The sequence below is a fragment of the Triplophysa rosa genome, unplaced genomic scaffold, assembly GCF_024868665.1.
Source record: "Triplophysa rosa unplaced genomic scaffold, Trosa_1v2 scaffold444, whole genome shotgun sequence".
Classification (NCBI taxonomy): domain Eukaryota; kingdom Metazoa; phylum Chordata; class Actinopteri; order Cypriniformes; family Nemacheilidae; genus Triplophysa; species Triplophysa rosa.
In genome coordinates this window covers 1-24658 of record NW_026634447.1, presented here as the reverse complement: position 1 = coordinate 24658, position 24658 = coordinate 1, and the positions used below count along the sequence as shown (strand labels likewise).

Sequence of the window (24658 nt, the reverse complement as noted above, 5' to 3'; positions counted from 1 at the left end):
GCTAATTTAATAAGTAATTTAATTTAAGTCAATTAATGAAAAAACCCTTTGTAAAAAATAATATTGTTTGTCATTTAATTTAAAAAGTAATTGAAGGTATGCAATGTTTTAATTAAATCTGGAGTTTTAAATTGTACACAAGCTATTTTTTATAAGTTAATTTAATAATAAGTTTAACAAATACATTGCATTGTGCAAATGTCAGAGGTCAAAATGAGCTGAAATGCATGCAGGACCTCAAAGAGATAAAAACACACAAGTGAGAAAGCAAGCACATGCTCTTTAATGTATTACAGTGCAGAATGTGATGGCCATATTCAGACATTCACAGGTCAAAGGTCAGGGTGAGCTTATAGGTGACACTGCTCACTCATATTCTTTACAGTATATGTAGAGCCTACTTGCACACCTACTCTCTCTCTCTCTCTCTGTGTGTGTATTAAATGCACGGCTACATCAGATGCACATGTTTCACTCACACAGATAGAGAGAGGGAGAGACATTTTTTACTTTTACATTTTTTATTAATTTAGAGCATGTTTGTCTATAATGTCATAAAATACAATAAGAACCTCTTACTTAGGACAAAAAATATATACAACAAAATTTACTTATACGTTATTATAAGCTATTTATGTTTTTCTCTCTCTCTCTCTCTCTCTCTGTGTGTGTGTGTGTGTGTGTGCGTGGGAAGGGTAAACCATATGGTATGGGGACAAAATGTCCCCATAAAGATGGCAATATCCAAAATCCTGTCCTTGAGGGGACTTTTTTTGTCCCCATGAGGAAACAAGCTTATAAATCATACAGAATTAACTTTTTTGAAAATCTAAAAGAGCAGACAGTTGTGTGTGATTGTTAGGTTTAGGGGTAGGGTTAGGGAATATGATATACAGTTTGTACAGTATAAAAGCCATTGCGTCTATGGAATGTCCCCATAAAACATGGAAACCCAACATGTGTGTGCGTGTGTAATATGTAGAGCCTATACATCAGATTCTCAAATGAGCAAATAGAGACTTTAAAACATATGCTTTTTTCTCACCATTCAAATTGCTCTGGCTTGTAGGTTTTTCCTCACAGTAATGTTTACAGGCTATTCACATTTTATTTTGTGTAATGAAATGAAATGAAATTCACAATAGAAAGTATACAGTCAGAAGATTATAGAAGCAATCCGTGTCATTTACGCTTTATATTTTTCCCTGAGATAATTCTCACTTCTGACCTATGCATTTTAACATTATAATATTAAATGTCGAAATGTTGTTAAAATTGACATCATGATGTTACAATGAATGTCATAATGTTCTGTGTCTCACATTGAATATGGTTTACAATAGACAGAAAAGCATTGCAATTTGGTTTTGCACTGCACAGGTCAGAGGTGAAAATGACAAATGATCCTGCAGAGTAATATTCTTTAAAGTGATAATTCACCCAAAAATGAAAATGCTGTCACCGTTTATTCGCCCTCCTGCCATTTCAAACATGTATGCATTTCTTTCGTCTGTAGAACACAAAAGAAGATATGTTGAAGATTGTCAGTAATCGGCAACCATTCACTATTGGTTTTGTGTCCATACAATAGAAGTGAATGGTTTGGTTACAAACATTCTTCAACATATCTCCTTTTGTGCTCTACAGAAGAAACAAAGTCACACAGGTTTGAAATGACAAGAGAGTGAGTAAATGATGACTCTGACCTGTGCAGTACAAGCTCATTCTGACTTTTGATCTGTACATTTATGAGATACAGCAAATGACATAGTTATGCAATATAATTACATTTTAATCCTGACAAACTATATATCATTGGAAAAAAAGGTGTTTGGTCAATTATGCACATCATATATAACAAAAAGTATCTAATCTGCCATTTGGAAAATATACAATTTATTGGGTAACCAGACATACTGTATGGCAAAATAAAGCATCTTTTGTATCAGAACAAAAGATGCATTTTATCTAAAACCTGATGTTCCAAATATGGTAAGAGGTGTTACATTTTCGTCACATGCTTGCTGTATTCGACCAGTCACGACACACTAGTTAACTGGCCATTTATAGCACACCTCGCGTTTCAGAGAGGTGGGACAAAGAGGAGATACAAACATGCAAGGTATTTGGAAAATACAGCGTTTTTATCCTTAAATCGTATACACACATTGCATACTATGATAATGATTGCACAAATGATAATATTCGTTTTAGCCATGTCATATGACTCATTTAATTGCAGTAGATTCTGTGCACACTTAAATGAGCATAGGGCAATTATTGCACTCCAATGGGATACAGCTGTGGTAGTCCATTAACAGCGAGGAAACTGCACATAGTTCACAAACAGCAGAGGTGAGTAGCCTACAAGCAGGAGGGAATTGTGCATAGATTACAAACGGCAGAGGAAAGTAGGCCACAAAAGAGCATTTTTTCTGTGGTATATATTGCCTGAGGCCACTGGAGAGACCTCATTACTGCTTTGCATCTTGTCAGGATAAATACACCATGCCAATTGAGAGTTTCCCCATCTGCAGCAGGCAGTACACTCAGCTGAGCCAGCACCTTCGGGTGATACACGCCGTTGCCCTGTGCCAGGCTGCAACAAGGAATAAAAGCGCTTGGACCGCCACCTGAAGGCTCACACCGAGCTGAAGAAGGCGGATCGTAGGGCTGTCTAACAAAGAAGATAAAAATTCTTAGCGAGTTGGCTGCGCTACAGGCCTCCGATCCGGAGGTCCCAATGGTGTCCACCCTGGACATGCGGGAGGAGGACTCACTGAACGCTGCTGTTCTGTGGAGGAGGAGGAAGTCTGCAGCCGGGTGGCTTGCATCCAGATTACCATTTTCAGAGGTTTACACCCACCTGACTTTAAATGAATCGTGTTAACTTTGTAGGCAGCACTGGATGTTTCTATCTATTCTAATAGTTGTGTATGAGTCTCTTGATTGTCCTCAATGTAAAAAGAGGAATCTCAACATCATACAGTTACTGCTGGACATGAGTAAAATATCCAGAAATGCTGAAAAGGCAAAGATTGTGGAGGACCTGGGTGATTGTTTTGAAGATCAGTGGACAGTCTAATGACTCATGACAAACAAGAAACCCTTAAACAACTATGACTAAACATAAAAACTGTCATTGATTGTTTAGGTAACATCATACAGTATTAAGAATCAGGGGCATGTAAACTTTTGCCCTGGGCTATTTTTAGAAATTCTGTTATTATTCTTTAGTGTGAACTTTATGTTAACATTTCTTTAGTGAAATAACTTGCTCAGGGCAGGACTAAATTAAAAATAAACGTTAATTTTCTAAAATCCCCTTATTTTTCCAGAAGTTTCAGCTTTTTCCAGAATCTGCAAGGGGTGTGTAAACTTTTGAACACAACCGTATGCTCATCACATTCTACACTTTAATAAAGTGATCAATGAATGAAGGTGAGTCGGTGAGCCTCCGATGTGCATGTGTGTCACGTTTGAGGCAAAAATTGGTCAGGGGGCACAATATGTGGTTTGTGGGCATGGTGGTAAGTGGGCACAATAGTAGTTCCGTGGGCGGGGAGGGAGTTCCATATGTGGACAAGGAGCACAATATGCGGTTCGTGGGCTTGGGGGGCGGGGCCTGGATGGAGCTTAATAGGTAAGTAGGCACAATAGTCAATCCAAGGGCATTGTGTGAGCCCTATGAGGTCAGGGGCCAATACAGTACTTTGATGGGACAAGGCGGAGGAGCAATGCTATGTTTACGATGACAAGTGGGCGTGAATAGAGCTTTGTGGGCATCCAAAGGACCGCCCTGGCTCAACAGCTCCCCTGGTGGTGTCCATTACGTCAATAGTGAGCAAAAGACCACCTTACCCGGCGTTAAGGGGAAAGGGGCCACATGGTCTATAGACTAAAGGGAGATCGGGCATACTTTTGGGGGTTACGATCCCTTCGCACCACTATTGAACCCATGGCAATTTATTAGAATGGCAATTTTTTCCTAGAACCACTAAATTCCCTTACATGCCTAAGGTCTATGGGGTGGTAGCGTGGCGGCCCTCTGTTTACTAAATGCCAGCTTGAGGTCGTGGTAGCACTCGGGAACTCGGGACAGGTCAACGGATTCTAGAGTCTCAGGAGGGGGATTCGGGGGACTCGAAAAGACACAGGTGGCTTGACACGTAGGGCCCCACTGCATGATAGACCCCACGGACCAGTCGATGTGAGGGTTGTGAATATGTAGCCAGGGGTAGCCTAGGACGAGAGGGAACTCGGAACGAGATGAAAGTTCATAATTTCCTGATGCTGGGAAATTGAAAGTTGCAAGGGGGCAGTGGCACGGGTGACTAGGCCAGGTCCCAGTGGGCTCCCATCCAGCATAGTGACCCTCATGGGGTCGGAGAGACGTATGGAGGGGACGCCATTCTCCTTCGCCCAGGTGCAGTCCATGAAGTTTCCTGAGGCTCCCGAGTCTACCAAAGCTCGAAGGGGTAGTTTGTGGTTGTCCCAGGAAAGTGTGACTGGGAGGAGCAGACGAGAGTTGGATGGCTGGGAGGAGGTTATGTTTCTCGTTACAGTTCTCCCCGGCCTGCACGGGACTATGCGTTTCCCTGTAGCCGGGGACACATGGAGTGGAAATGGCCCGGTTTGCCGCAGTACAGAAAGCAACGCTCCCTCATCCAGCGGTCTCTTTCGCGCGCCCAGTCGCGGAGACGCGCCCAGTCTGCATAGGTTCTGGTGGGGCCAGCGGGGACAAAGGTGGGGACTCAGAACTGGGACTGGTAGGAGTTGGGGCAAAAAGTCTGAGGTTGAGTCCTCTCTCTCTCAGTCGGTGGTCTATACGCAAGGCCAACCTGATAAGGGACTCAAGGTTATCCAGTGGCTACCGAGTGGCCAGCTCGTCTTGGATGGCATCGGAGAGCCCCATCAGAAAGCACACCGTGAGCGCCTCGTCGTTCCAGCCACTTGCTGCTGCCAACGTGCGGAACTGGATGGCGTAGTCCGTCACGCTGCGCCGGTCTTGTCGGATAGTCAGGAGCTGTTTGACTAAATCAGGACCGTTGGCTGAGTCTTGGAACACTCGCTTGAATTCCTCAGAAAAAGCAGAGTAATTGGCACAGCAGGGGCTTTGAGCATCCCACACAGCGGTGGCCCAGGCCAGGGCTTTACCTCACTGCAGGGTGATGATGTATAGGATCTTTGATCGATCGGTGGGAAACAAAGAGGGTTGCAGCTCAAAGGAGAGAGAACACTGGCTAAAGAACCCCTTGCAAGCACTAGGATCACCAGAGAACCGTTTGGGAGGCGGGAGACGAGGTTCAGCCAGGGGGTTAGCTGCCACCGACATTTGAATCAAGGAGGCTGGAGCAGGGGCAGCTATAGGAGGAATGCAATCAGATAACTGCTTGATGGAAGTCAGCATCTCCGACAGAAGTTGAGAGTGTCTAGACATTAAGGCCTCTTGCTGGACCAGCACGGCTTCGTGGCCCTCGCCAGAAGTACGGGAACATCCTAGCCTCTGACTGAGGTATATCGGATGCCCTGAAACTTGGCAGGCGTGAGGCGACTGGATCGCGTAGCCGAGACGGATCGTCTTCCCTAGCCAGCCTGACAGTCTGGGAAGCCGGCAGGCTCCCAGAATGACACAGGGGGACTAAAGGTACGATCTTTTTCATAGTCCCCCCGGGGGGTGGTTCGATGGCTAGCAGTACAGATTCCTTGCAGGGGGAGGCTGTTTTTCCTGCCTGGCGACTGCGCAGCTCAACGCACTGTCTGACTGAGAGTGCTGAGGGCTGGTGTTTATACTCGACATTGCGCTTCGCCATGACGCAACGTCGAGTTTGCCGTTCACCGTAGTGCAGAGAGTGGGAGTGGCTGTGATAACCCAGAGAGAGAGGAAACTCTCTTTTTTGAGAGTAAGTGGGCGCTAGCACCCCGGAGGGGGACAGCAGATGGAGAGACGGGGCAGGATCCGTCCCTATCCGACTTCCCAGCGATGTGGCTGGGGTCGGGCCCAATGGTAGCCTCGATCCCCCTGAGGTCTTCCCATGAGGGCCGCTTCGCCGCGCCTGCTGATGGGGCGATGGTCTCCTCTTCGCTGTCTCCTCCAGGGGGGGGCGCCTGAGTGGGGGGCACCAGACCTGGAGGGCGTCGAAGAGGACCAGGGCTGCTGGGAAGCAGACAGTGCACGGGACTCGACGGCCAGGGCGGCCGAGTCACGGCACGGAGGACTGCTTCTTTACTGTCGAGAACCCTCCGGGGGCGGCCGCGTGCGGGTCTCGTGCCCCCGACGGGGGGTGAGCGGGGCCGCTGCGGCTCGACAGTAACACCAACCAGCCCCCCCCTTGCGAGACGGGTGCGTCGAGAAAGCAGACCTTCTCGGCGTTACGCATCTGCGCAAGGATCGGCCAGAGGAGTTTCTCATGGACCACAAGTGTGAACATCGTCCGACCCAGGGCCCGCGTGGTCACCTTGGTTGCCCGTAGAGCAAGGTCGGTGGCGGCGCGGAGTTCATGCATAAGCGCTGGGTAGGTCTTACCCTCGTGGAGCTCTCTCAACGCCCTGGCCTGGCAGGAGCCATAGCGTGGAGAGAGGAGGCAGCTTGGTCCGCTGCAATGTAAGCTCTCGACACCAGAGATGCCGAGACCCCACATGCTTTGGACGGGAGTCTAGGTCGAGCCCCATCCCCAGATGGCTGCCGCTATATACTCCACCTGGGGGACATCAATGTATCCTCTAGCTGTCCCAACCTTGAGGGATGAGAGGGTGACAGAACTTTGATTGACGTGAAACGTGCCGGAAAGGGGGCGTTTCCAGGTCTTACTAAGTTCCTCATGCACTTCCAGTAAACACGGCACTGAGGGCGGGCGCGGCTTGGAGCCGCGCTCAAACCCGAGGCGCCATGTAGCCAGCCGCGAGTGCCGGGAGAGGCAGTGCGGGCACTGCAACCCAACACTCACGGTGGCCCGGGAAAGCATGGCTGACATTTCGACGTCCGCTTCTTCCTGGGCTCGACCCCCCGAGGGAGGGAGCCAGAGGAATCGTCGGAGTCGGATGGCAGCACGTCACCCCCCGATGCTGCAAGAGACATCTCATCATCACGCATCATGTCCGAATACGTGATTGAGGAATAAGACGGTGGACCATCTCCTGGAGAACGGTCAGACGAGCGAGACGAGGTGCGAACGGTCCGTGAGCCAGTGGCTGGCGGATTATCGCTCACAGTAATCCTCATATCACCCTCGCTGATTGCCGTAGCGGACAGCAGGGCCGTAGTCCTGCCGCCACGGAACGGGGAGCAAACGAGGTGGTGGCTGAGTCCCGTGGGAACACAGCCACCCGTAACGCAACATCTGAATCGTCACCGCCCGCAGTGCGGGCAGGACGTACCATAACATCTGCCCCAGCGTACTCGAAGCAGGTATCGTGTCCGTCCCCCTCCTTGAGTGTGTTGCACCCATGAGAACAGCGGGACAAGCCACGCTGGAGAAATTTGCCCTTTTAGAAAAGGAAATTTGCTCGAACACCTCCGGAACTGCCGAGACGCCCAGGGGAGAGTCACTGCAGGAAGGGACCATCCGCTGTACCACGTCAAAGATTCCAGCAGCAAAATGATCACCAAAGATCGTAGAGAAGCTCATCAGATGCGTAGGCTCTGAAGAACAAAAGGTGAATGAATGAGCAAGCCGGCTTCCCTCTTATACCCGGACATCCGGGGAGGAGTCCGGCATGCAAATTTCATTCGCCAATTTTCATTGGCCTTTTCTAAATACTCACAAGATGATAGGTTCTCAAGACAAACCCCATTCTGTCGGTTCGACACAACGTCGAGAGACCGACAGAAAGGGAACGAGGCACAGGTGTAAACAATAACAGAAAACACGGGATGAAACAAAAAAGGCACAATGGGGGCCTCTAGTGGCCAAAAACCGGAAACAACCAGCCGAATGCTGACAAGTTTTTTATGAAAAAAATGAATAATTCTAAATATTTTCTATATACTGTACTACGTGTGAAGCAGATTTTTTACTTTTTACTATTACGGTCTTGGATATGTATGTATTTAACAACAACATTAATTTTATTTAATTATTATTTTTTGAGCAGTAATCACACTTAGGCTGAAAATGGACAAAAAATGTCCATGTCAAAAAAATCTCATAAAACTTATGATATATTCAAAATTTTGTTCTACTTTAACTGACTTTAATTTTTTATAACCAGATCCTTTCCAGAGCATAACTACCAAACATTCGTTTATTTTCAGAGTTTTAACCCTTTAAATCCTAGTTTGTTTACATAATGCCACATATACAATCTATTAAGTCTTTATGGTGAAAACTGTACTGAGGGGCTTCTGAACTTCTACATAAAAATCAAGCACACCTTTTATCTAAGTATATAACCTCAGTAAGATACAGTGACTTGAATATAAGCCGTTGGATTTGCGATTTAAAAAATATGTAAAATATTATGTCTTTCTTTCAAACTGTAAACATACACACACACACACACAAACTTTTAGATTAGATTAGATTCAAATTTATTGTCATTACACGTGTACAAGTACAAGGCAACGGAATGTAGTTTTGTCTAACCAGAAGTGCAATAGCAGCAAGTGCAGGATATACAGAGGTTGCATAAGTGCAGGAAAAAACAGTATTATGGAAGTAGTTTACAGATGGGTATGTACAATGAATATAATACGTATACAGGTGGCTATTACTATAAACAGGAAATTTACAGATGGGTATATACGATAAGTTATAGCAGTTATAGCAGTATTGCAATGGATATAGAGTAGTGCAAATAGATTATGGACAGAAGCTATCTAAGTAACAGTGCAGTGGAAGAAGTATACATATTCAGTACACATATACAAACATTTACGTTTAGTCATTTAGCAGATACTTTTATCCAAAGCGACTTACAGAGAGTTCAGGGAGCAATAAGCGATATGTCATACAGGAGCAATAATACGATATGTGCTAATACAAAGTTACTAGTTTCAACAAAAGCTAGATCAATACCTGTTGAGAGAAAGAGAGAGGGTTAGTGTTTACTTTTCTTTTTTTTCTCTTTTTTTTCTGTCAAGTATTCACAGAAGAGATGGGCATTTTTTGAATGTTGTGAGAGATGTGGTTGACCGGACTGAGTTAGGAAGAATGTTCCACCAGGAAAGAGTTGTGAAGGAGAATGAGCGGGAAAGCGATTTACTGCCCTTATGAGAAGGCAATACAAGACGCCGCTGGTTTGCTGAACGCAGGGTTCTTGATGGGGTGTAGGAGGGTGTGAAAGTATGCTGGTGCAGATCCAGTGATAGTCCTGTAGGCAAGCATTAGTAACTTGAATCTGATACGGGCTTCAACCGGTAGCCAGTGGAGAGAGATGAAAAGGGCTGTCACATGAGCCCTTTTAGGCTGTTGGAAGACGAGGCGTGCTGCTGCGATCTGAACCAGCTGGAGTGGTTTGATAGCCATTGCAGTAGTCCAACCTTGAGATTACCAGGGCCTGGACAAGGAGTTGTGCCGCATGCTCAGTGAAATAGGGTCTAACCTTTCCAATGTTGAATAAGGCATATCGGCATGACTGCGTTGTCTTTGCAATGTGATCATTGAAGGACAGCTGTTCATCAAATATGACTCCGAGCTTCCTGGCTGTTTTGGAAGGAGTGATTGTGGTATTGCCAAGTTGGATGGTGAGATAGTGTTGCAGTGCCGGAAAACACGAGTAGTTCTGTCTTGGCAGGGTTCAGCTGGAGGTGATGCTCTTTCATCCAAGAAGAGATGTCTTCTAGGCAGGCTGTAATGAGAGTTGCTACAGTGGTATCGTCTGGGTGAAACAAGACTTAGATCTGGGTGTCGTCAGCATAACAGTGATACGAGAAGCCGTGAGCCTGTATGATGGGTCCCAATGATGAATCACTATAAATCACTTAATGATCTAGCCCCTGCTTATCTGTCCGACCTTTTACATCTATATTCTCCCGCTAGAAGCCTCAGATCTGAATCTAAGCTCCTCCATACAAAACCCAGAATTCAGCTGAAATCAAGGGGTAACCGTGCTTAAGAAGTGGTTGGCCCTACATTATTAGATCGGTTTCTTCTTTGTCTGAATTGAAATCCCATCTTAAAACTTATTTATTCTCTCTTGCTTTTAGCCTATGAAGATTGTCCTTGATTTTTATTCTTGGCTTTTGGTTTGTTTGTTTTATTTTCTATTGTGTTTCAAATATTATTTGTGTTAATAATTTCTTAGTATTGTTATGCTCTCCCTTATTGTGTTCTCTGTGTGTCCGTGGAGGAGTGAAGAGAGGCACACAACACAGATGATCATTTCAGTCACTTTACTTGTATATAAAGTAAATAAAGTGTACAATAACGGGGTTATGCTCTTGCCCGGCGCTGATGGGATTCTTCTCAACCATCCGCACCGGAACATGCGAGCACACTCTCTTAACACAACAAACTGAACCTGTCCCCGTACAGTGACGTAACAGCACGTGATTGGCTAATACACTACTATGCATTTGTACATAGAGAACTACACATTCAACACAATTTAACCTAATCCAACATTATAACAGTATTATTTGCACATGTACAGCACTTAGGTCAGCCTGGGGCCGTTTTTAAATGTGCTCTATAAACGAACTTGAACTACATCAACATTTTCTAGTAATGTTTTAGTTTTACTTTTATTTGAGTAAAAGTAAGAAAGTATATTTTTAATGTACTAAAAACGTAAACATGTGTTTATAAGGTGGAGTAAAACAGATGATATGCTTTATAATGTGTAGTGAAGTAAAGTTTGTCCAAAGTGAAAACACTCTGACAAAGTATAGATACTTGACAAAATGTACAGTAAAAACATTTCTCTACTTTAGACCTCTGTCAAATACACTTCACTTTAAACTGTGATAATGTGTTAAATGTCACACCAGTTGCTTTGGGAACAAAAGGAATAGGACCATGGCCATAATCATAATTAATAACAAAATGAAGTGAACAGTCAATATTTTTAGTAAAGGATGTCAAATGAAAGGATATACAATAGCTAAGGCAGTAAATGTAAAGGCAAATAACAAATCATTCACATTTTAGGTAAAGCAGACAAACAATAAAATACTTTGGCTTTGTTAGATCTATAGTACCTTAGATAATGACTATTTAAGTAGCATTTCACATGAATAAAAATACCAAAAAAGCAACATATTGTAAGTCTAATGAGTAAGTTTAATAAGTGAATTAACTTTACCTGAACTATATAAGCCTTATAATTCAATAATGGCAATCAAACTGAAACATACATAGAACATATTTTCATTTCATTCGTTGTATTTTACAGATTTCAGAAATGGTTCCACAGACAAAGCCTAATCCTAAACTGAACTGGATTTACGTGCGCTAAAGCACAAAAGTTTTAGTTTTCAAATTCAAATATGGATACAATTTTTAACTCTTAATAAGGAACAACGTTTTCCAGGAAAGATGTGTGGTTAACAGTATTCTACCAAAAATACTGTGTTTGCTTACTTTGTGAGCCTACAGATTTGTGTTACTAAATGTCACATGTCTATATCAGGTTTCTAATGAGTAATACTTAAGAGGTAAATGAAGTTGAAACTGTGGGAATGTATTGCATTATGTGAATATATTAACATATTGTAGCAACACATCTCCCTTATTATTAGTACTGTTGCAAAATAAATGGATTTACACTTGTAGAATAATAGTGAGTTTGACATACTGCATGATGTTAACCTGGTAACAATATCCAATAAAAAACAAAACAATAAAAATATCTTTGATTAAGTCAAGTCCTTTATGCATGCTTACATTTCGTTCATGTTTTCATTCTTTAAGCAGTCTTCAAGATTATTTACACCAGTCATGCTGGTGCTGGCTTTTGCAGCATAGATGTAAATGTGACATGACAGATGGACTCTCGACCGTTTAGAGCAAAACAATTATAGTCCACTGGGATACTCTTGTGCCAAAACCCTAAATACGATCTACATATAGGCCTACATACAGATTACATCAATAATCTCAAACGTCTGTTAAAGAGTCAATGGGGGCAATCTGAGGTTCAGTGGGGGGGCTGGGGATTTCTTCTGTCGGCTCAAATTTGGGGTCAGACTCACGTTCTGGCACTAAAACTGGCACTGGCTCCCCCTCGGACACCATCACCTCCACCTGTAGGATTTGGGACAAAACGTGTTTTTAGATTGAGAATATGATTGACTAATTGACTACCCTATTAGAAGATTTTGTTATTTTGTCGGTCAGTTAGTTAAATTGTTGCTGTGTTGTGTAGCCCTATCAACAGATCTCTTTCAAAATTTCACACCAAATAACTTTCTATTAAGAATCAATGTATGTTCTTTCTTTGATTGTCATGTATTTTGTTGTTTAGTGTGGATAGAAAAATTGCTTTTCACATGAGATATAATGCAATGTATGTAAATAGCACCGCTTATACATTATATGGAGTAATGAGACTCAAAAGCTGAAAAGTTATTTTGTTACTTCAATCCTAGAAATACACAAAACACATAGATAATTACAAATAAATAAATAAACTATTTAATTGGTAGTCTCAGTTTAATTTATACAAATTGTAATATTTACAACACACTGTAGTCTATATACTGACATTCTTTCAAAGGTCTACCATCTTGAACAGAAAAGTATTTTGGGATTACCTTTTCTGTTAAGTGCAATGCTGCTATTGGATAACATAATCTATGTGGGCAGTTTGATCATGCTGACTAATTTATGAAAGTCCTCATGGAAAAACTGAGCATGATTCTTGACAGCGTTCAAAATGTAGATAGCTCACTAAGTTTTAGAACAAAGAGATTTACTTTCATATCAAAATGAAACATCTTGGTTACGTCTGTAACCTGTTCCCTGACATCTGTAACCTGTTCCCTGACATTGTGTCGAGACAGAATGGGGTTTGAACTTTACATTTACATTTAGTCATTTAGCAGATGCTTTTATCCAAAGCAACATACAAATGAAATAAACAATGGAAGCAATTGGAATAACATAAGGACAACAAAAAGCATAAGTGCAATAAAACGTCTCGGCACTGACTGGCCTGGGCAAGTCACAAGTGAGCGTTACCGTGAAGTGTAACCCTCCAGTGGTGTAGTAAAGCATCAGTTTGAGTAAGTCAAAGACGAGAGGCTTACCAACAGCCGGTGGCCTTCCTACTCTAGAGACGAGACAGCCGCCCAGCACCGTAAGGAACACTGGGAAGCACTACCCCCTTGCCTGAGGGGGGGACGCTACGTACTCACCAGTGGGGAGATCTCATGGGAGTAGTAGTGCGGGGACCCAACCAGGGGTGCACAGAAGCGGTGGAGTCCACCGAGGGGAGGTCACAGGTTCACCAGCAGGGAACCAAGAGTGAGGAAATGTCAGACAGGACAACCCAAGGGGGGGGTCACTATGTGTGGAGCACTAGATCAGGAATAGGGGTTCAGGGAAACTCTACCTATACTGGGCTTGGAATAAGGGCCTCTCCGCCCGGCTCGTAAACCAGGGAGGTGCTTAGTGATGGATGGGATGCTTGTACTTCGCCCGATGGGGGAAGTAGGGAAGCTGGAATAACGCACTGTTTTACCTGCTGAAGGGCAGAAGGCGATTCGCAGGCGTACACCCAGCCGGCCGCCGTTCTTACTGCAAGACGTGGGCAGACACTGGCTCTACATGAAGGTTGTGGAATCTACAAGTGTTGGGCATAGCCCAACCTGCAGTTCTGCAGATATCTGCCAGAGAGGCGCCCTGAGCCCAGTGCCCACGAGGAGGCTACACCCCGGCTAGAGTGAGCTCTCACTGCCAGAGGGCACGGGAGATCTTGGGACCAGTATGTCATGATGGCGTCCATGATCCAGTGCGCCAATCTCTGTTTGGAGACAGCTCTCCCCTTCTGTTGTCCTCCAAAACAAACAAACAGCTGCTCAGAGCTTCTGAAGCTCTGCGTGCGGTCCGAGTAGAGAAGCAGGGCGCGTACTGGACACAACACGGCAGGGTTGGGTCTTCCTCCTCAGGGGGGAGCCCCTGCAAGTTCACCACCTGGTCCCTGAAGGGAGTGGTGGGAACTTTGGGCACGTAGCCAGGCTGGGGTCCCAGAACCACAAGGGAGTGGCCCGGCCCGAACTCTAGGCACTCGTTGGACACAGAGAGTGCGTGCAGATCCCCTACTCTCTTGATGGAGGCGAGCGCCACTAGTAGAACTGTCTTCATCGTTAGATGAGGTAGAGAGGCTTCTCCTTGGGGCTCAAAAGGTCCCAAGAGGGTACGGAGCGTCGCGCCCCTCAGGAATTTGATGACCAGGTCATGCTGTTCAAGAGACTTACCGGCCACAAGCGTGTGATGTGCAGCGATGGCGGCGACACACACCTTGAGCGTAGAGGGGTAGAGATTGCTCTCTAACCTAACCTGGAGGAAGGACAGCACGACACCAATCGCACAACTCAGCAGATCTTTCTCGCGGGAAAAACACCAGGACGAGACGAGGTGCCACTTGTAGGCATACAGTTGCCTAGTGGCTGGAGCTCTGGCCTGAGTGATCGTGCTCATGAGCAAGCGGAACAGCACGTGCTTGCCCTTAATGAGGGGAATGAACCTCTTCAGAGCAAGCAAAGCGGCAAGCAACTCTAGGCAGTTGATATGCCACTGCAGGTTGGGCCCGTCTAACGACCCAACACTGCATGCTGTTGCACACAGCACCCCAACTGAGCAGGGAAGCGTCTGTCGTCAGGACAACGCAGCTCGAGACCTGCCCCGATCAGGACTCCAGCCCGGAAAAAGGACATATCTGTCCAAAGGGATAGGGTGCAACGGCAGTGAGGCGTGAAGATACGCCTCGTGCCGGTGTGCCACGCTCTCCAGGGAATGCGACTCTGAAGCCAATGCTGAAGCGGTCTCATATGCATCAACCTGAGTGGCACGACTGCTGTCGAGGATGCCATATGCCCCAGGAGCCTCTGAAAAAGTTCAGTGGGACCGCTGATTGCCACCTGAAGAGTGTCAGGCAGTGCAGCATTGACTGGGCGCGCTCGTTGGTAAGGCGCGCCAACATGGTGACAGAGTCTAGTTCCATACCGAGATAATAGATGCTCTGCACCGGAGAGAGCTTGCTCTTGTCCCAGTTGACCCGCAGGCCCAGTCGGTGCCAGAGCACGTGGTCCCTGTGTGTACACAACAGATCTTGTGAGTGCGTCACGATGAGCCAGTCGCCTAGACAGTTGATAATACGCACACCCTGCTCCCTGAGGGGAGCAAGAGCAGCCTCCGCGACCTTGGTAAAGACACGGGGAGACAGGGTCAGACCGAAGGGCAGGACTTTGTACTGTTATGCTCGATCCTCGCGGGCAAACCAAAGGAACGGTCTGTGACGAGGGATAATGGAGACATGAAAGTATGCGTCCTTCAGATCGATAACCACGAACCAATCCTGATGTCGGGCGGACGCCAGGATGCGCTTCTGCGTCAACATTCTGAACGGGAGCCTGAAGGGCCTTGTTCAGAGTGTGAAGGATGGGGCGCAGCCCCCCACCTTACTTGGGTACGATAAAGTAGAGGCTGTAAACCCCGAAGACATCTCGGCTTGAGGGACAGGCACACCTTTTGCCAGAAGGTTGGTGACCTTGGCCTAAAGCATGAGAGCATTCTCATAGGTAAACAGAATGCCCCGAAACCTGGGCGGGCACCTGGCGAACTGGATTGCGTAGCTTAGACGGTTCATCCTCACTAGTCAACGCGACGAGCTGGGGAGCTGTAACCACACCCCCAGACACAGTGACAGAGGGTTAGGGGAGCGATCTGCATCATCATCCTCGTGAGGGGAGGTTCTGTGGTTGGCAGAATGGCCAGGACCTCGACAACCTGAAGGCGGCCGGGTCGCGGCGAGGATTAATGGTCTCTGTCTGCTTCTTCAAACAGCCCACCTTGCACGATGGGCGCTTCGAGAAAGCATACCTTCTAGGCAACTCTCATCTGTGCAAGGTTAACACACCGAGAAGGGGGAATTCCAGGTCTTGGTGAGCTCCTCATGCACCTCCGGGAATCAAGCCGCGAGCGATGTGGGGAAGTTGTTGCAACCCGATGCTCACGGCAGCCTGGGTGAGCATGGCTGACACCTGCGCGTCAGCCTCGTCCTGGGCTCGACTGGCCGAACTCGGGAGCTCCAGGGAGTCTTAAGCGTCCGATACCAGCAAGTCGCCTTCCGATGCTGCGATGGAAATCTCATCCTCATCACGCACCCGTCTAGGATGAGCCCGCCGCATCTGCGAGCACAGAGGCAAGACATGTCGGAAGAGAATCCGTTTTGAAAAGAAAGAAATAAGCTCTTTTAGACACCTCTGCTTCTGCCGAAATGGGATGAATCCACTGCACGCATAGTAAGTCCAGCAATTTTCCAGTCAGAGACGAAGTAGCTTGGCATTAAAGAGCCTCGCAGGTTCCGAAGAACAAAAGGTGAATGAATGGAGCACACCATCTTCCTTTTATACCCATATGTACGGGGCGGAGACTTGTATGCTGACGCTATTCGCCAAGTTCATTGGCCTTTTCAACTTCAAGTCAGAGATAATAGGTTCTCAAGTTCAAACCCTACACAACGTAGATAGACCGACAGAAAGTGAACAATATGACATGCTCATCCATCCAAAGAACAAATGTAAACAAAACATTGCAACTTTGGTTCAGTGCAATTAATGTATGTACACGTAGCACTAAAACTAACAGTAGGTGAGCTTGCCATTATTGTACCTGGGGTTGGCTGGGTGTGGCTGCTTCAGGCTGAGATGGGGCTGCACGCTGTCTGAAACCAGGCAGCTTTAGGAACAGATAGATTACAATTATATTCTTCAAATTAAACATGAAAACTTGTATAATTTAAAAAAAATCACAAAGAGCTAATAAAGAACAAAGCTGTGGACCATTCACGTGTTAACAAATCTAAAATATAGAGAGTATGCATGTGACATCACCACACAAAAGCCAAGCGACTCATGCCCACTGAGTGACAAAAAAACTGAATGCAGCAGTGTTTACCACCATCTCTATTTAAAACGGGAAAAAGTTGTTGTGTAATTGATTGTTCTTTTTACAGACTGCAGACAGATAAAAAGAAGCAAATGGATCACTTCAGTTTGCAGAAACAAATGGGATACTGAAACGTGGATCTGCACTAACGATTTTATGTCAGAACCATTTTATCTCAGAAATTTTGTTTTTGTTGAATCATACCATAATATATAATAATAAATAATATTAATAAATAATAATAATAATAAAATCTAGCAGCCAAAAATCTAGTTTTACTTGTAAGACAGCTGTACAACTTTATATTATGTTATAAATCTGTGAAGTCATATTGAAAAAGAAATACTACATTATTAAGAAAACGTCTTGGTTACGGATGTACCCTCGGTTCCCTGATGGAGGGAACGAGACGTTGTGTCGAACCGACAGAATGGGGTTTGTCTTGAGAACCTATCATCTTCTGAGTATTTAGAAAAGGCCAATGAAAATTGGCAAATGAAACTTGCATGCCGGGCTCCTCCCCGGATGACCGGGTATAAGAGGGAAGCCGGCGTGCTCATTCATTCACCTTTGGTTTGAGGAGCCTAAAGCATCCTCCCCCGACCGCTGGGGTGGGCGGCCAGTGTTGTGGCATGAGGGACACAACATCTCGTTCCCTCCATCAGGGAACCGAGGTTACATCCGTAACCAAGACGTTCCCTTTCTGTTGGTCTCTCGACGTTGTGTCGAACCGACAGAATGGGGTTCCTATGGAAAACGCCACAGCACTGAGCCGCATCACAATCTCTGCGGAGCGACGTTGACTGGCCTGGGTGAGTCAGACGAACACGCTAACGCGAAATTATGACCTTCCAGTGGAGAGGAAGGGGGACCCAGAGCTTTCCACAAAAGTTGGGAAGCCCCCTAACGCCGGCCGTCACGGGCGGAGGCCTAATTCTCTAAATGGCGAGAAGCCGCCCGGCACCGTACGGGCCACTGGGTAAGCATTATTCCCCCTGGGGGAAAAAACGCTGCAGAGGCCACTACCTACCGTAGGGAGGAATTAGTGGAGACACCACATGGTCTCACCATCAGGGGAGAACTCATGGGAGGAATGTGCGGACTGCAGGAGTTAACCGCAAGGTGGGAGTCCACCTGGGGAGGTCATGGGTTGCCAAGGTGGGAACCATTCATGAGGATACATCAGACGGAACAGCCCACGGAGGGGGGGTTACCACGTCTGGAGCACTAGGTCCGGTTAGAGCTATGTGGGAGATAACTCAACTGTTCCCCGGCCTAAGGGGGCAGGGCTGCTCTGCCCAGCCTGTCCCCTGGAAGGGTGCTTAGTGATGGATGGAATGCCTGTTCTTTACCCGAGGGGAAAGAAGTGAGGCGGGATCGCCACTGCTCCCCCCGGAGGGGGAAGGGCTTCCGCAGGCGTACGCCCTACCGGCTGCCGGTCCCACACCTTGCCAGGATGCGGGCTGACACCGGTTCCGCGCGTAGGTATTAGAACCTCACGGAGTTGTTGGCATAGCCCAACCCGCAGCTCTGCAGATGTCTGCCAGAGAGGCGCCCTGAGCCAGTGCCCAGAGGGGTGTGCCTCACTCCCAACGGGCAGGGGCGAATTGAGATCGGTATGCCCTAACGAGGGCATCCACGATCCAGTGCGCCAGCCTCTGTTTGGAGACAGCCCTCCTGCTGACCTCCGAAACAGACAAAGAGCTGCTCAGAGCTTCTGGGCTCTGCGTGCGGTCCAAGTAGAGGCGCCGTGCGCTACTGGACACAACACGGATAGGTTGGGTCTTCCTCCCCGGTGGGGAGCGCCTGCAGGTTCACCACCTGGTCTCTCGGGAGAGTGGTGGGAACCTTGGGCACGTAGCCGGGGCGGGGTCTCAAGATAACGTGAGAATCCCGGCCCCGAGTTCTAGGCAATCTGTGGACACGGAGGGTGCTTGTAGATCCCCTACCCTCTTGGAGGTGAGGCCATGCGGAAAGCCGTCTTTATCAAGACTGAGAAAGAGCGGCAACCCCGAGAGGCTCGAAGGGGGCGGGGCCTCTTGAGGCCCGCCACCTAGGTCGCAAGAGGGTACGGAGCGCGGATAAGGTGGTCACCCTCTCGCGCCCCTTAGGAACCTAATGACCAGGTCGTGCTGTCCCAGAGGCTACCCAGCACTTGGGTCATGATGAGCGGCCGTAGCGGCTACATACATTCCCAGTGTGGAGGGGGAGTACTCTACTCTCTCTCTAGGACGGGACAGCTCGTACCCGACCGAGCAACTCCGCGGGTCTTCTCCCGAGAAGAGCACCAGGACGAGAAGAGGGCCACCTATGGGCGTATAGCCGCCCAGTGGCCGAAGCCCTAGCCTGAGTGACGTCCCAACCGGACCGGGGGTGGGTCACTCAGGATCTCCTCGTCCCGTCCAGACATGGAGACCAGGTTTTGCCTGGGATGCCGTAACGTGCCCCTTACCCTGGGGAAGCCGTTCCCAAGGGGGAGCGGCCAGGGGGGAGTTGTTGTCAGAGCCTTAGCTCCGAGAACCAAGTCCTGGTTAGGCCAAAGGGGCGTAACTAGTACCACTTGATGCTCCTCTTCCCTGGCCTTGCACAGGACCTGTGCAATGAGGCTCACTGGGGGGAAGCGTACTTCCGCTTGTCCCGCGGCCAGCTGTGCGCAAGGGCATCCGTGCCAGGGTCCTCGGACAGGGAGTACCAAAGCGGACAATGGGTGGAGTCCGGGGAGGCAACAGGACCACCTGTGCCTGGCCGAACTGCCCCAAATGAGCCGGCTGCGCGGGGAGGGAGTCGCCACTCTCCGCGAGGCGTCGACTGACGAGAGAGCGCATCGGCTGTCTGGTTCAGGACGCCTGGGATGTGTGTGGCTCGCAGGGAGCTGATCACCTGCTGACTCCAGAGGAGGAGGCGTCGGGCAGAGTCATGTTAGCTGCGTGAGTGCGCCACAGCAGCTGTGCTGTCGACCGGACCAGCACGTGCTTCCCTGCACGAGAGGTAGTAGCCTCCTCAATGCAAGTAGCACAACCAACAACTCTAGGCAGTTGAAATGCCAACGCAGGCGGGGGCCCGTCCACCGCCCTCGACACTGCTTGCCCGTTGCACACGGCACCCCAACCTTGCAGGAGGCATCCCAAAGGGGACCCCTGTCCGCAAGAAGGTCATGGAGACAAGGGGGTTAGGGTGTGTCGGCAGAAAAGCGTGTGACCATACGCCTGCTGCCGGGTGCCACGCTCTCCAAGGACTTGACTCTGCAACCAGTGTTGGAGCGGTCGTATGTACACGACCCGAGGGGGACCACCCCCGCCGAGGATGCCATGTATCCCAGGAGCCTCTTGTTACAGGGGGACCGCTGACTGTCTGATCTTCAGGCAGTTCAACACTGATCGGGCGCGCTAGTCAGTCGCGCTGCCTCTGGGAGGCGCAGGGTGCGGGCTTCCTCGTCGCGGGTCAGGACAGAGTCGAGTTCCATACCGAGAAAGAGGAGCTCTGCACCGGGGAGAGCTTGCTCTTTTCTCATTGACCTGTAGCCCCACGCACCAGGTCCTTGTGTGTACACAACCATCTCGAGAGTGTGCCAAACTTGAGCCAGTCGTCGAGATAGTTTAGTCCCGCACACCTCCTTCCCAAGGGGAAGGAGGGCGGCTTCCACGACCTTCGTAAAGACTCGTGGAGACAGGGACAGACCGAAGGGGAGGACCCTGTACTGATATGCCCGTCCCTCGAACACGAACGTCGGAACGGCTGATGTCGAGGGAGGATCGAGACATGAAGTGCGTCCTTCAGGTCGATTGCTATGAACCATGTCTGAGAGGTGACACGAGGTGCGTAGTGGGTGATCGGGGGCGGGGGGGGCACGGGGGCGCGGGGGGGTACTGTGTAAAACCTCGTGCAAGACTGTGGCGTAGACGGTGCCGACACTCCTTCCGAGACAGGTCGCGCACCTGCAGACATACGGGGAAGGCTCGTAGAGACTGAGGGTAACGGCATGCTGAACTGTGAGCCGTGGCGACGACCGTACGGCGATGTTCGCAGGATTGAACTAGAAGTCACCGCAGTCCAGATGAGACGGACTGGACGTATTCATGCATCCTCGGCGGCAGAGGGATGGTGGCTCTTCTTGCTCATGGCTAGCATGTACGCTGATATCCTGTATGATAGTGCGAAACGGCCTGGTTAAACCTTGGGTGAAGATAGTATCTCAGGCTGTGAACCGGGAGGAGATCGGTCCTTGAGACTGTGGAGACGCGGCTCCAACCGATGATAGCCTGTCCGCAGAAGGTGTAGCGGGAATCGGATCAGACAGGTAGGTAGGTTTCATACCGCCTGACTGCGCGGACTTGCGGATGGCTCATGGTGACTCGAACAGAAGGCATCTTGGTTGCTGTTAGACTGACCAGGATGAGTGGGCATAGCTTCAGATGAGAGTCTCTGACAGTTGCGGGGCGTAACAGAGAGCGCGGGCACCATGAGAGGTATACGGATGACTTGTTGGGAGTAAGTGCATTGAGCCGAATCTTCGTGAGAGGGGCTCATGATCTGCAGTGGAGGGGTGGTTCGATTGCGTACGGATCCTTCCGGGGGACGGTCCCCCGGGAGGAGATCGGCTCTGCTGTTTTTCCTGCCTGGCGACTGCGCAGCTCAACGCACTGTCTGACTGAGAGTGCTGAGGGCTATGTTTATACTCGACATTGCGCTTCGCCATGACGCAACGTCGAGCTTGCCGTCACGTCGTCAGAGGGTGAACGGCTGAGGTCCCCATTTATACTCGACATTGCGCTTCGCCATGATGCAACATCGAGTTTGCCTTCACCGTCGTGCAGAGGGTGAGAGCGGCTGAGGTACACCAGTTTATACGCTTGCCTTGCATGACGCAAGTCGAGTTGCCTTCACGTCGTGCAGAGGGTGGAGCGGCTGGTAACCCAGAGAGAGAGGAAACTCTCCTTTTTTGAGAGTAAGTGGGCGCTAGCCCCCCGGAGGGGGCCAGCAGATGGGAGACGGGGCAGGATCTGTCCCTACCGATTTCCCAGCGATGTGGCTGGGGTCGGGCCCAATGGTAGCCTCGATCCCCCTGAGGTCTTCCCATGAGGCCGCTCGCTTCCCCGGCTGCTGATGGGGCGATGGTCTCCTCTTCGCTGTCTCTTCCAGGGGGGCCGCCTGCCAGAGCTGGAGGGCGTCGAAGAGGACCAGGGCTGCTGGGAAGCAGACGGTGCACGGGACTCGACGGCCGAGGCGGCCGAGTGCGGCACGGAGGACTGCTTCTTACTGTCGAGAACCCTCCGGGGAGGCCGCGTGCGGGTCTCACGGGCTAGGGCGCGACTGCGGCTCGACAGTACACCAACCAGCCCCCCCTTGCGAGACGGGTCGCCGAGAAAGCGGACCTTCTCAGCGTTACTCATCTGCGCAAGGATGGCCAGAGGAGTTTCTCATGGACCACAAGTGTGGACATCGTCCGACCCAGGGCCCGTGTGGTCACCTTGGTCGCCCGTAGAGCGAGGTCGGTGGCGGCGCGGAGTTCCTGCATAAGCGCTGGGTCGGTCTTACCCTCGTGGACTCTCTCAACGCCCTGGCCTGGCAGGAGCCATAGCGTGGAGAGAGGAGGCAGCTTGGTCCACCGCAATGTAAGCTCTCGACACCAGAGATGCCGAGACACCACATGCTTTGGACGGGAGTCTAGGTCGAGCCCCCCAAGTGGCCGCCACCTACGGGCACGAGTGCACCGCGGCGGCATACTCCACCTGGGGGACACCGACGTATCCTCCAGCTGTCTCAACCTCGAGGGAAAAGAGGGTGACAGAACTTTGTTTGAGTGAAACGTGCCGGAAGGGGCGTTCCAGGTCTTACAAAGTTCCTCATGCACTTCCGGTAAACACGGCACTGGGGGCGGAGCCGCTCAAACCCGAGGCGCCATGTAGCCAGCCGCGAGCGCCGGGAGAGGCAGTGCGGGCACTGCAACCCAACACTCACGGCGGCCCGGGAAAGCATGGCGACATCTCGACGTCCGCTTTTTCCTGGGCTCGACCCCCCGAGGGAGGGAGCCCGAGGAATCGTCGGAGTCGGATGGCAGTACGTCACCCCCCGATGCTGCAGGAGACATCTCATCATCACGCATCGTGTCCGAATACGTGATTGAGGAATAAGAGGCGGACCGTCTCCTGGGGAAGGTCAGACGACGAGACGAGGTGTGAACAGCGAGCACGAGGGGAGCAAACGAGGTGGTGGCTGAGTCCCGTGGGAACACAGCCACCTGTGACGCAACGTCTGAATCGTCACCGCCCGCAATGCGGGCAGGACGTATCCACAACGTCTGCCCCAGCGTACTGGAAGCAGGCATTGTGTCCGTCCCCCTCCTCGATGAGTGTGTTGCACCCATGAGAACAGCGGGACAAGCCACGCTGGAGAAATTTGCTCTTTTAGAAAAGGAAATTTGCTCGAACACCTCCGGAACTGCCGAGACGCCCAGGGGAGAGTCACTGCAGGAAGGGACCGTCCGCTGTCCACGTCGTAGATTCCAGCAGAAAGAATGATCACCAGATCGTAGAGAAGCTCATCAGATGCGTAGGCTCTGAAGAACAAAAGGTGAATGAATGAGCACGCCGGCTTCCCTCTTATACCCGGCATCCGGGGAGGAGCCCGGCATGCAAATTTCATTCGCCAATTTTCATTGGCCTTTTCTAAATACTCAGAAGATGATAGGTTCTCAAGACAAACCCCATTCTGTCGGTTCGACACAACGTCGAGAGACCGACAGAAAGGGAACAGGTATCACGCCGAAGCCTGTAATAGACATGCTGGTCCCCTCGAAAATGTGTCAGTGTCACGCTTTGCTACCTCTAGGCGTGAAAATGACATGCTCAGGGCTTTGCATTTGTAAAACTGAAACAATTTTATATTATATTATATTATATATTATTTATATTATTATTTGTACTGGTATATAAAATATTAGATATTTTAGAGCACTTAACTCCTATCTTACTTAAGTTTTTTTAGAGCACTCCTATCTTACTTAAGTTTTCATTGCGCATGTGTAACTGGTTCTACTCAACCCAGGTCTCGAACCAGCGTCAGCCCGGAATGGGAGACGGGCGCTCTAACGAGGATGCTAAAGACTGCAGCCTCTAGCGTATGTCACTAGAACACCTCTTGAGGTCGGGGAGTGAGGTTTACTTGCACAGCTCTCTCTCGTTGGCCTCTGTTACACATGTATTCAACTGACCTGCAAGCCACCTTTTGCCAGAGCACTAAGTCCACACAAAATGGTCACAATGCAGAATGCCAACTCCACTACCAGAAATAGAACCAAGGTGGCCAAGAAACCATCAATCAGGAGCTAAGGCCATGAAAAAGAGAAAAAGAGAAAAGGATTAAACATTTTAGGGCAGTTTCCCAGACAGGGTTAAAGTCCAGTCGCAGACTAACTTAAGTGTGACCCAGCCTGTAATTTCGCAGAATGTAGTTTTTAGGGAATCAAAGTTGTTATAGCCATAAAAAATAACAAAAACATGTCATTTGTATTTATTGCTGTTCAAGATATATTATTCAAAATTGTATTTATGACATGATAAACGCGAGAAAATAATGCTTTTATTGACACTACATTTTATTATTTAGAC

At 48.9% G+C, this 24658-nt stretch overlaps 1 protein-coding gene and 1 long non-coding RNA gene across 2 annotated transcripts; both read right to left on the bottom strand.

Annotated features, from left to right (window-relative positions):
- Positions 1-8432: 8432 nt before the first annotated feature.
- Positions 8433-24509, bottom strand: LOC130550840 (uncharacterized). Its single transcript, XR_008962500.1, has 3 exons — positions 24262-24509; positions 16776-16841; positions 8433-12185 (listed from the first exon to the last, which is right to left on the bottom strand). It is a non-coding gene; the product is annotated as an uncharacterized LOC130550840 (long non-coding RNA).
- Positions 12192-16769, bottom strand: LOC130550839 (uncharacterized). Its single transcript, XM_057328349.1, has 2 exons — positions 14506-16769; positions 12192-14475 (listed from the first exon to the last, which is right to left on the bottom strand). Exons 1-2 carry the CDS (start codon positions 14580-14582, stop codon positions 13872-13874), a joined length of 681 nt encoding a protein of 226 aa, XP_057184332.1. The 5' UTR covers positions 14583-16769; the 3' UTR covers positions 12192-13871.
- Positions 24510-24658: the final 149 nt, after the last annotated feature.

Excerpts from the sequence above, each read along its gene's own strand:
- LOC130550839 (XM_057328349.1), bottom strand. The coding sequence starts at position 14,582 with ATGAGCACGATCACTCAGGCCAGAGCTCCAGCCACTAGGCAACTGTAT. Across the intron at positions 14,476-14,505 it reads TGGCACCTCGTCTCGTCCTG|TTGTGCGATTGGTGTCGTGC; the intron begins GTGTTTTTCCCG and ends AGATCTGCTGAG.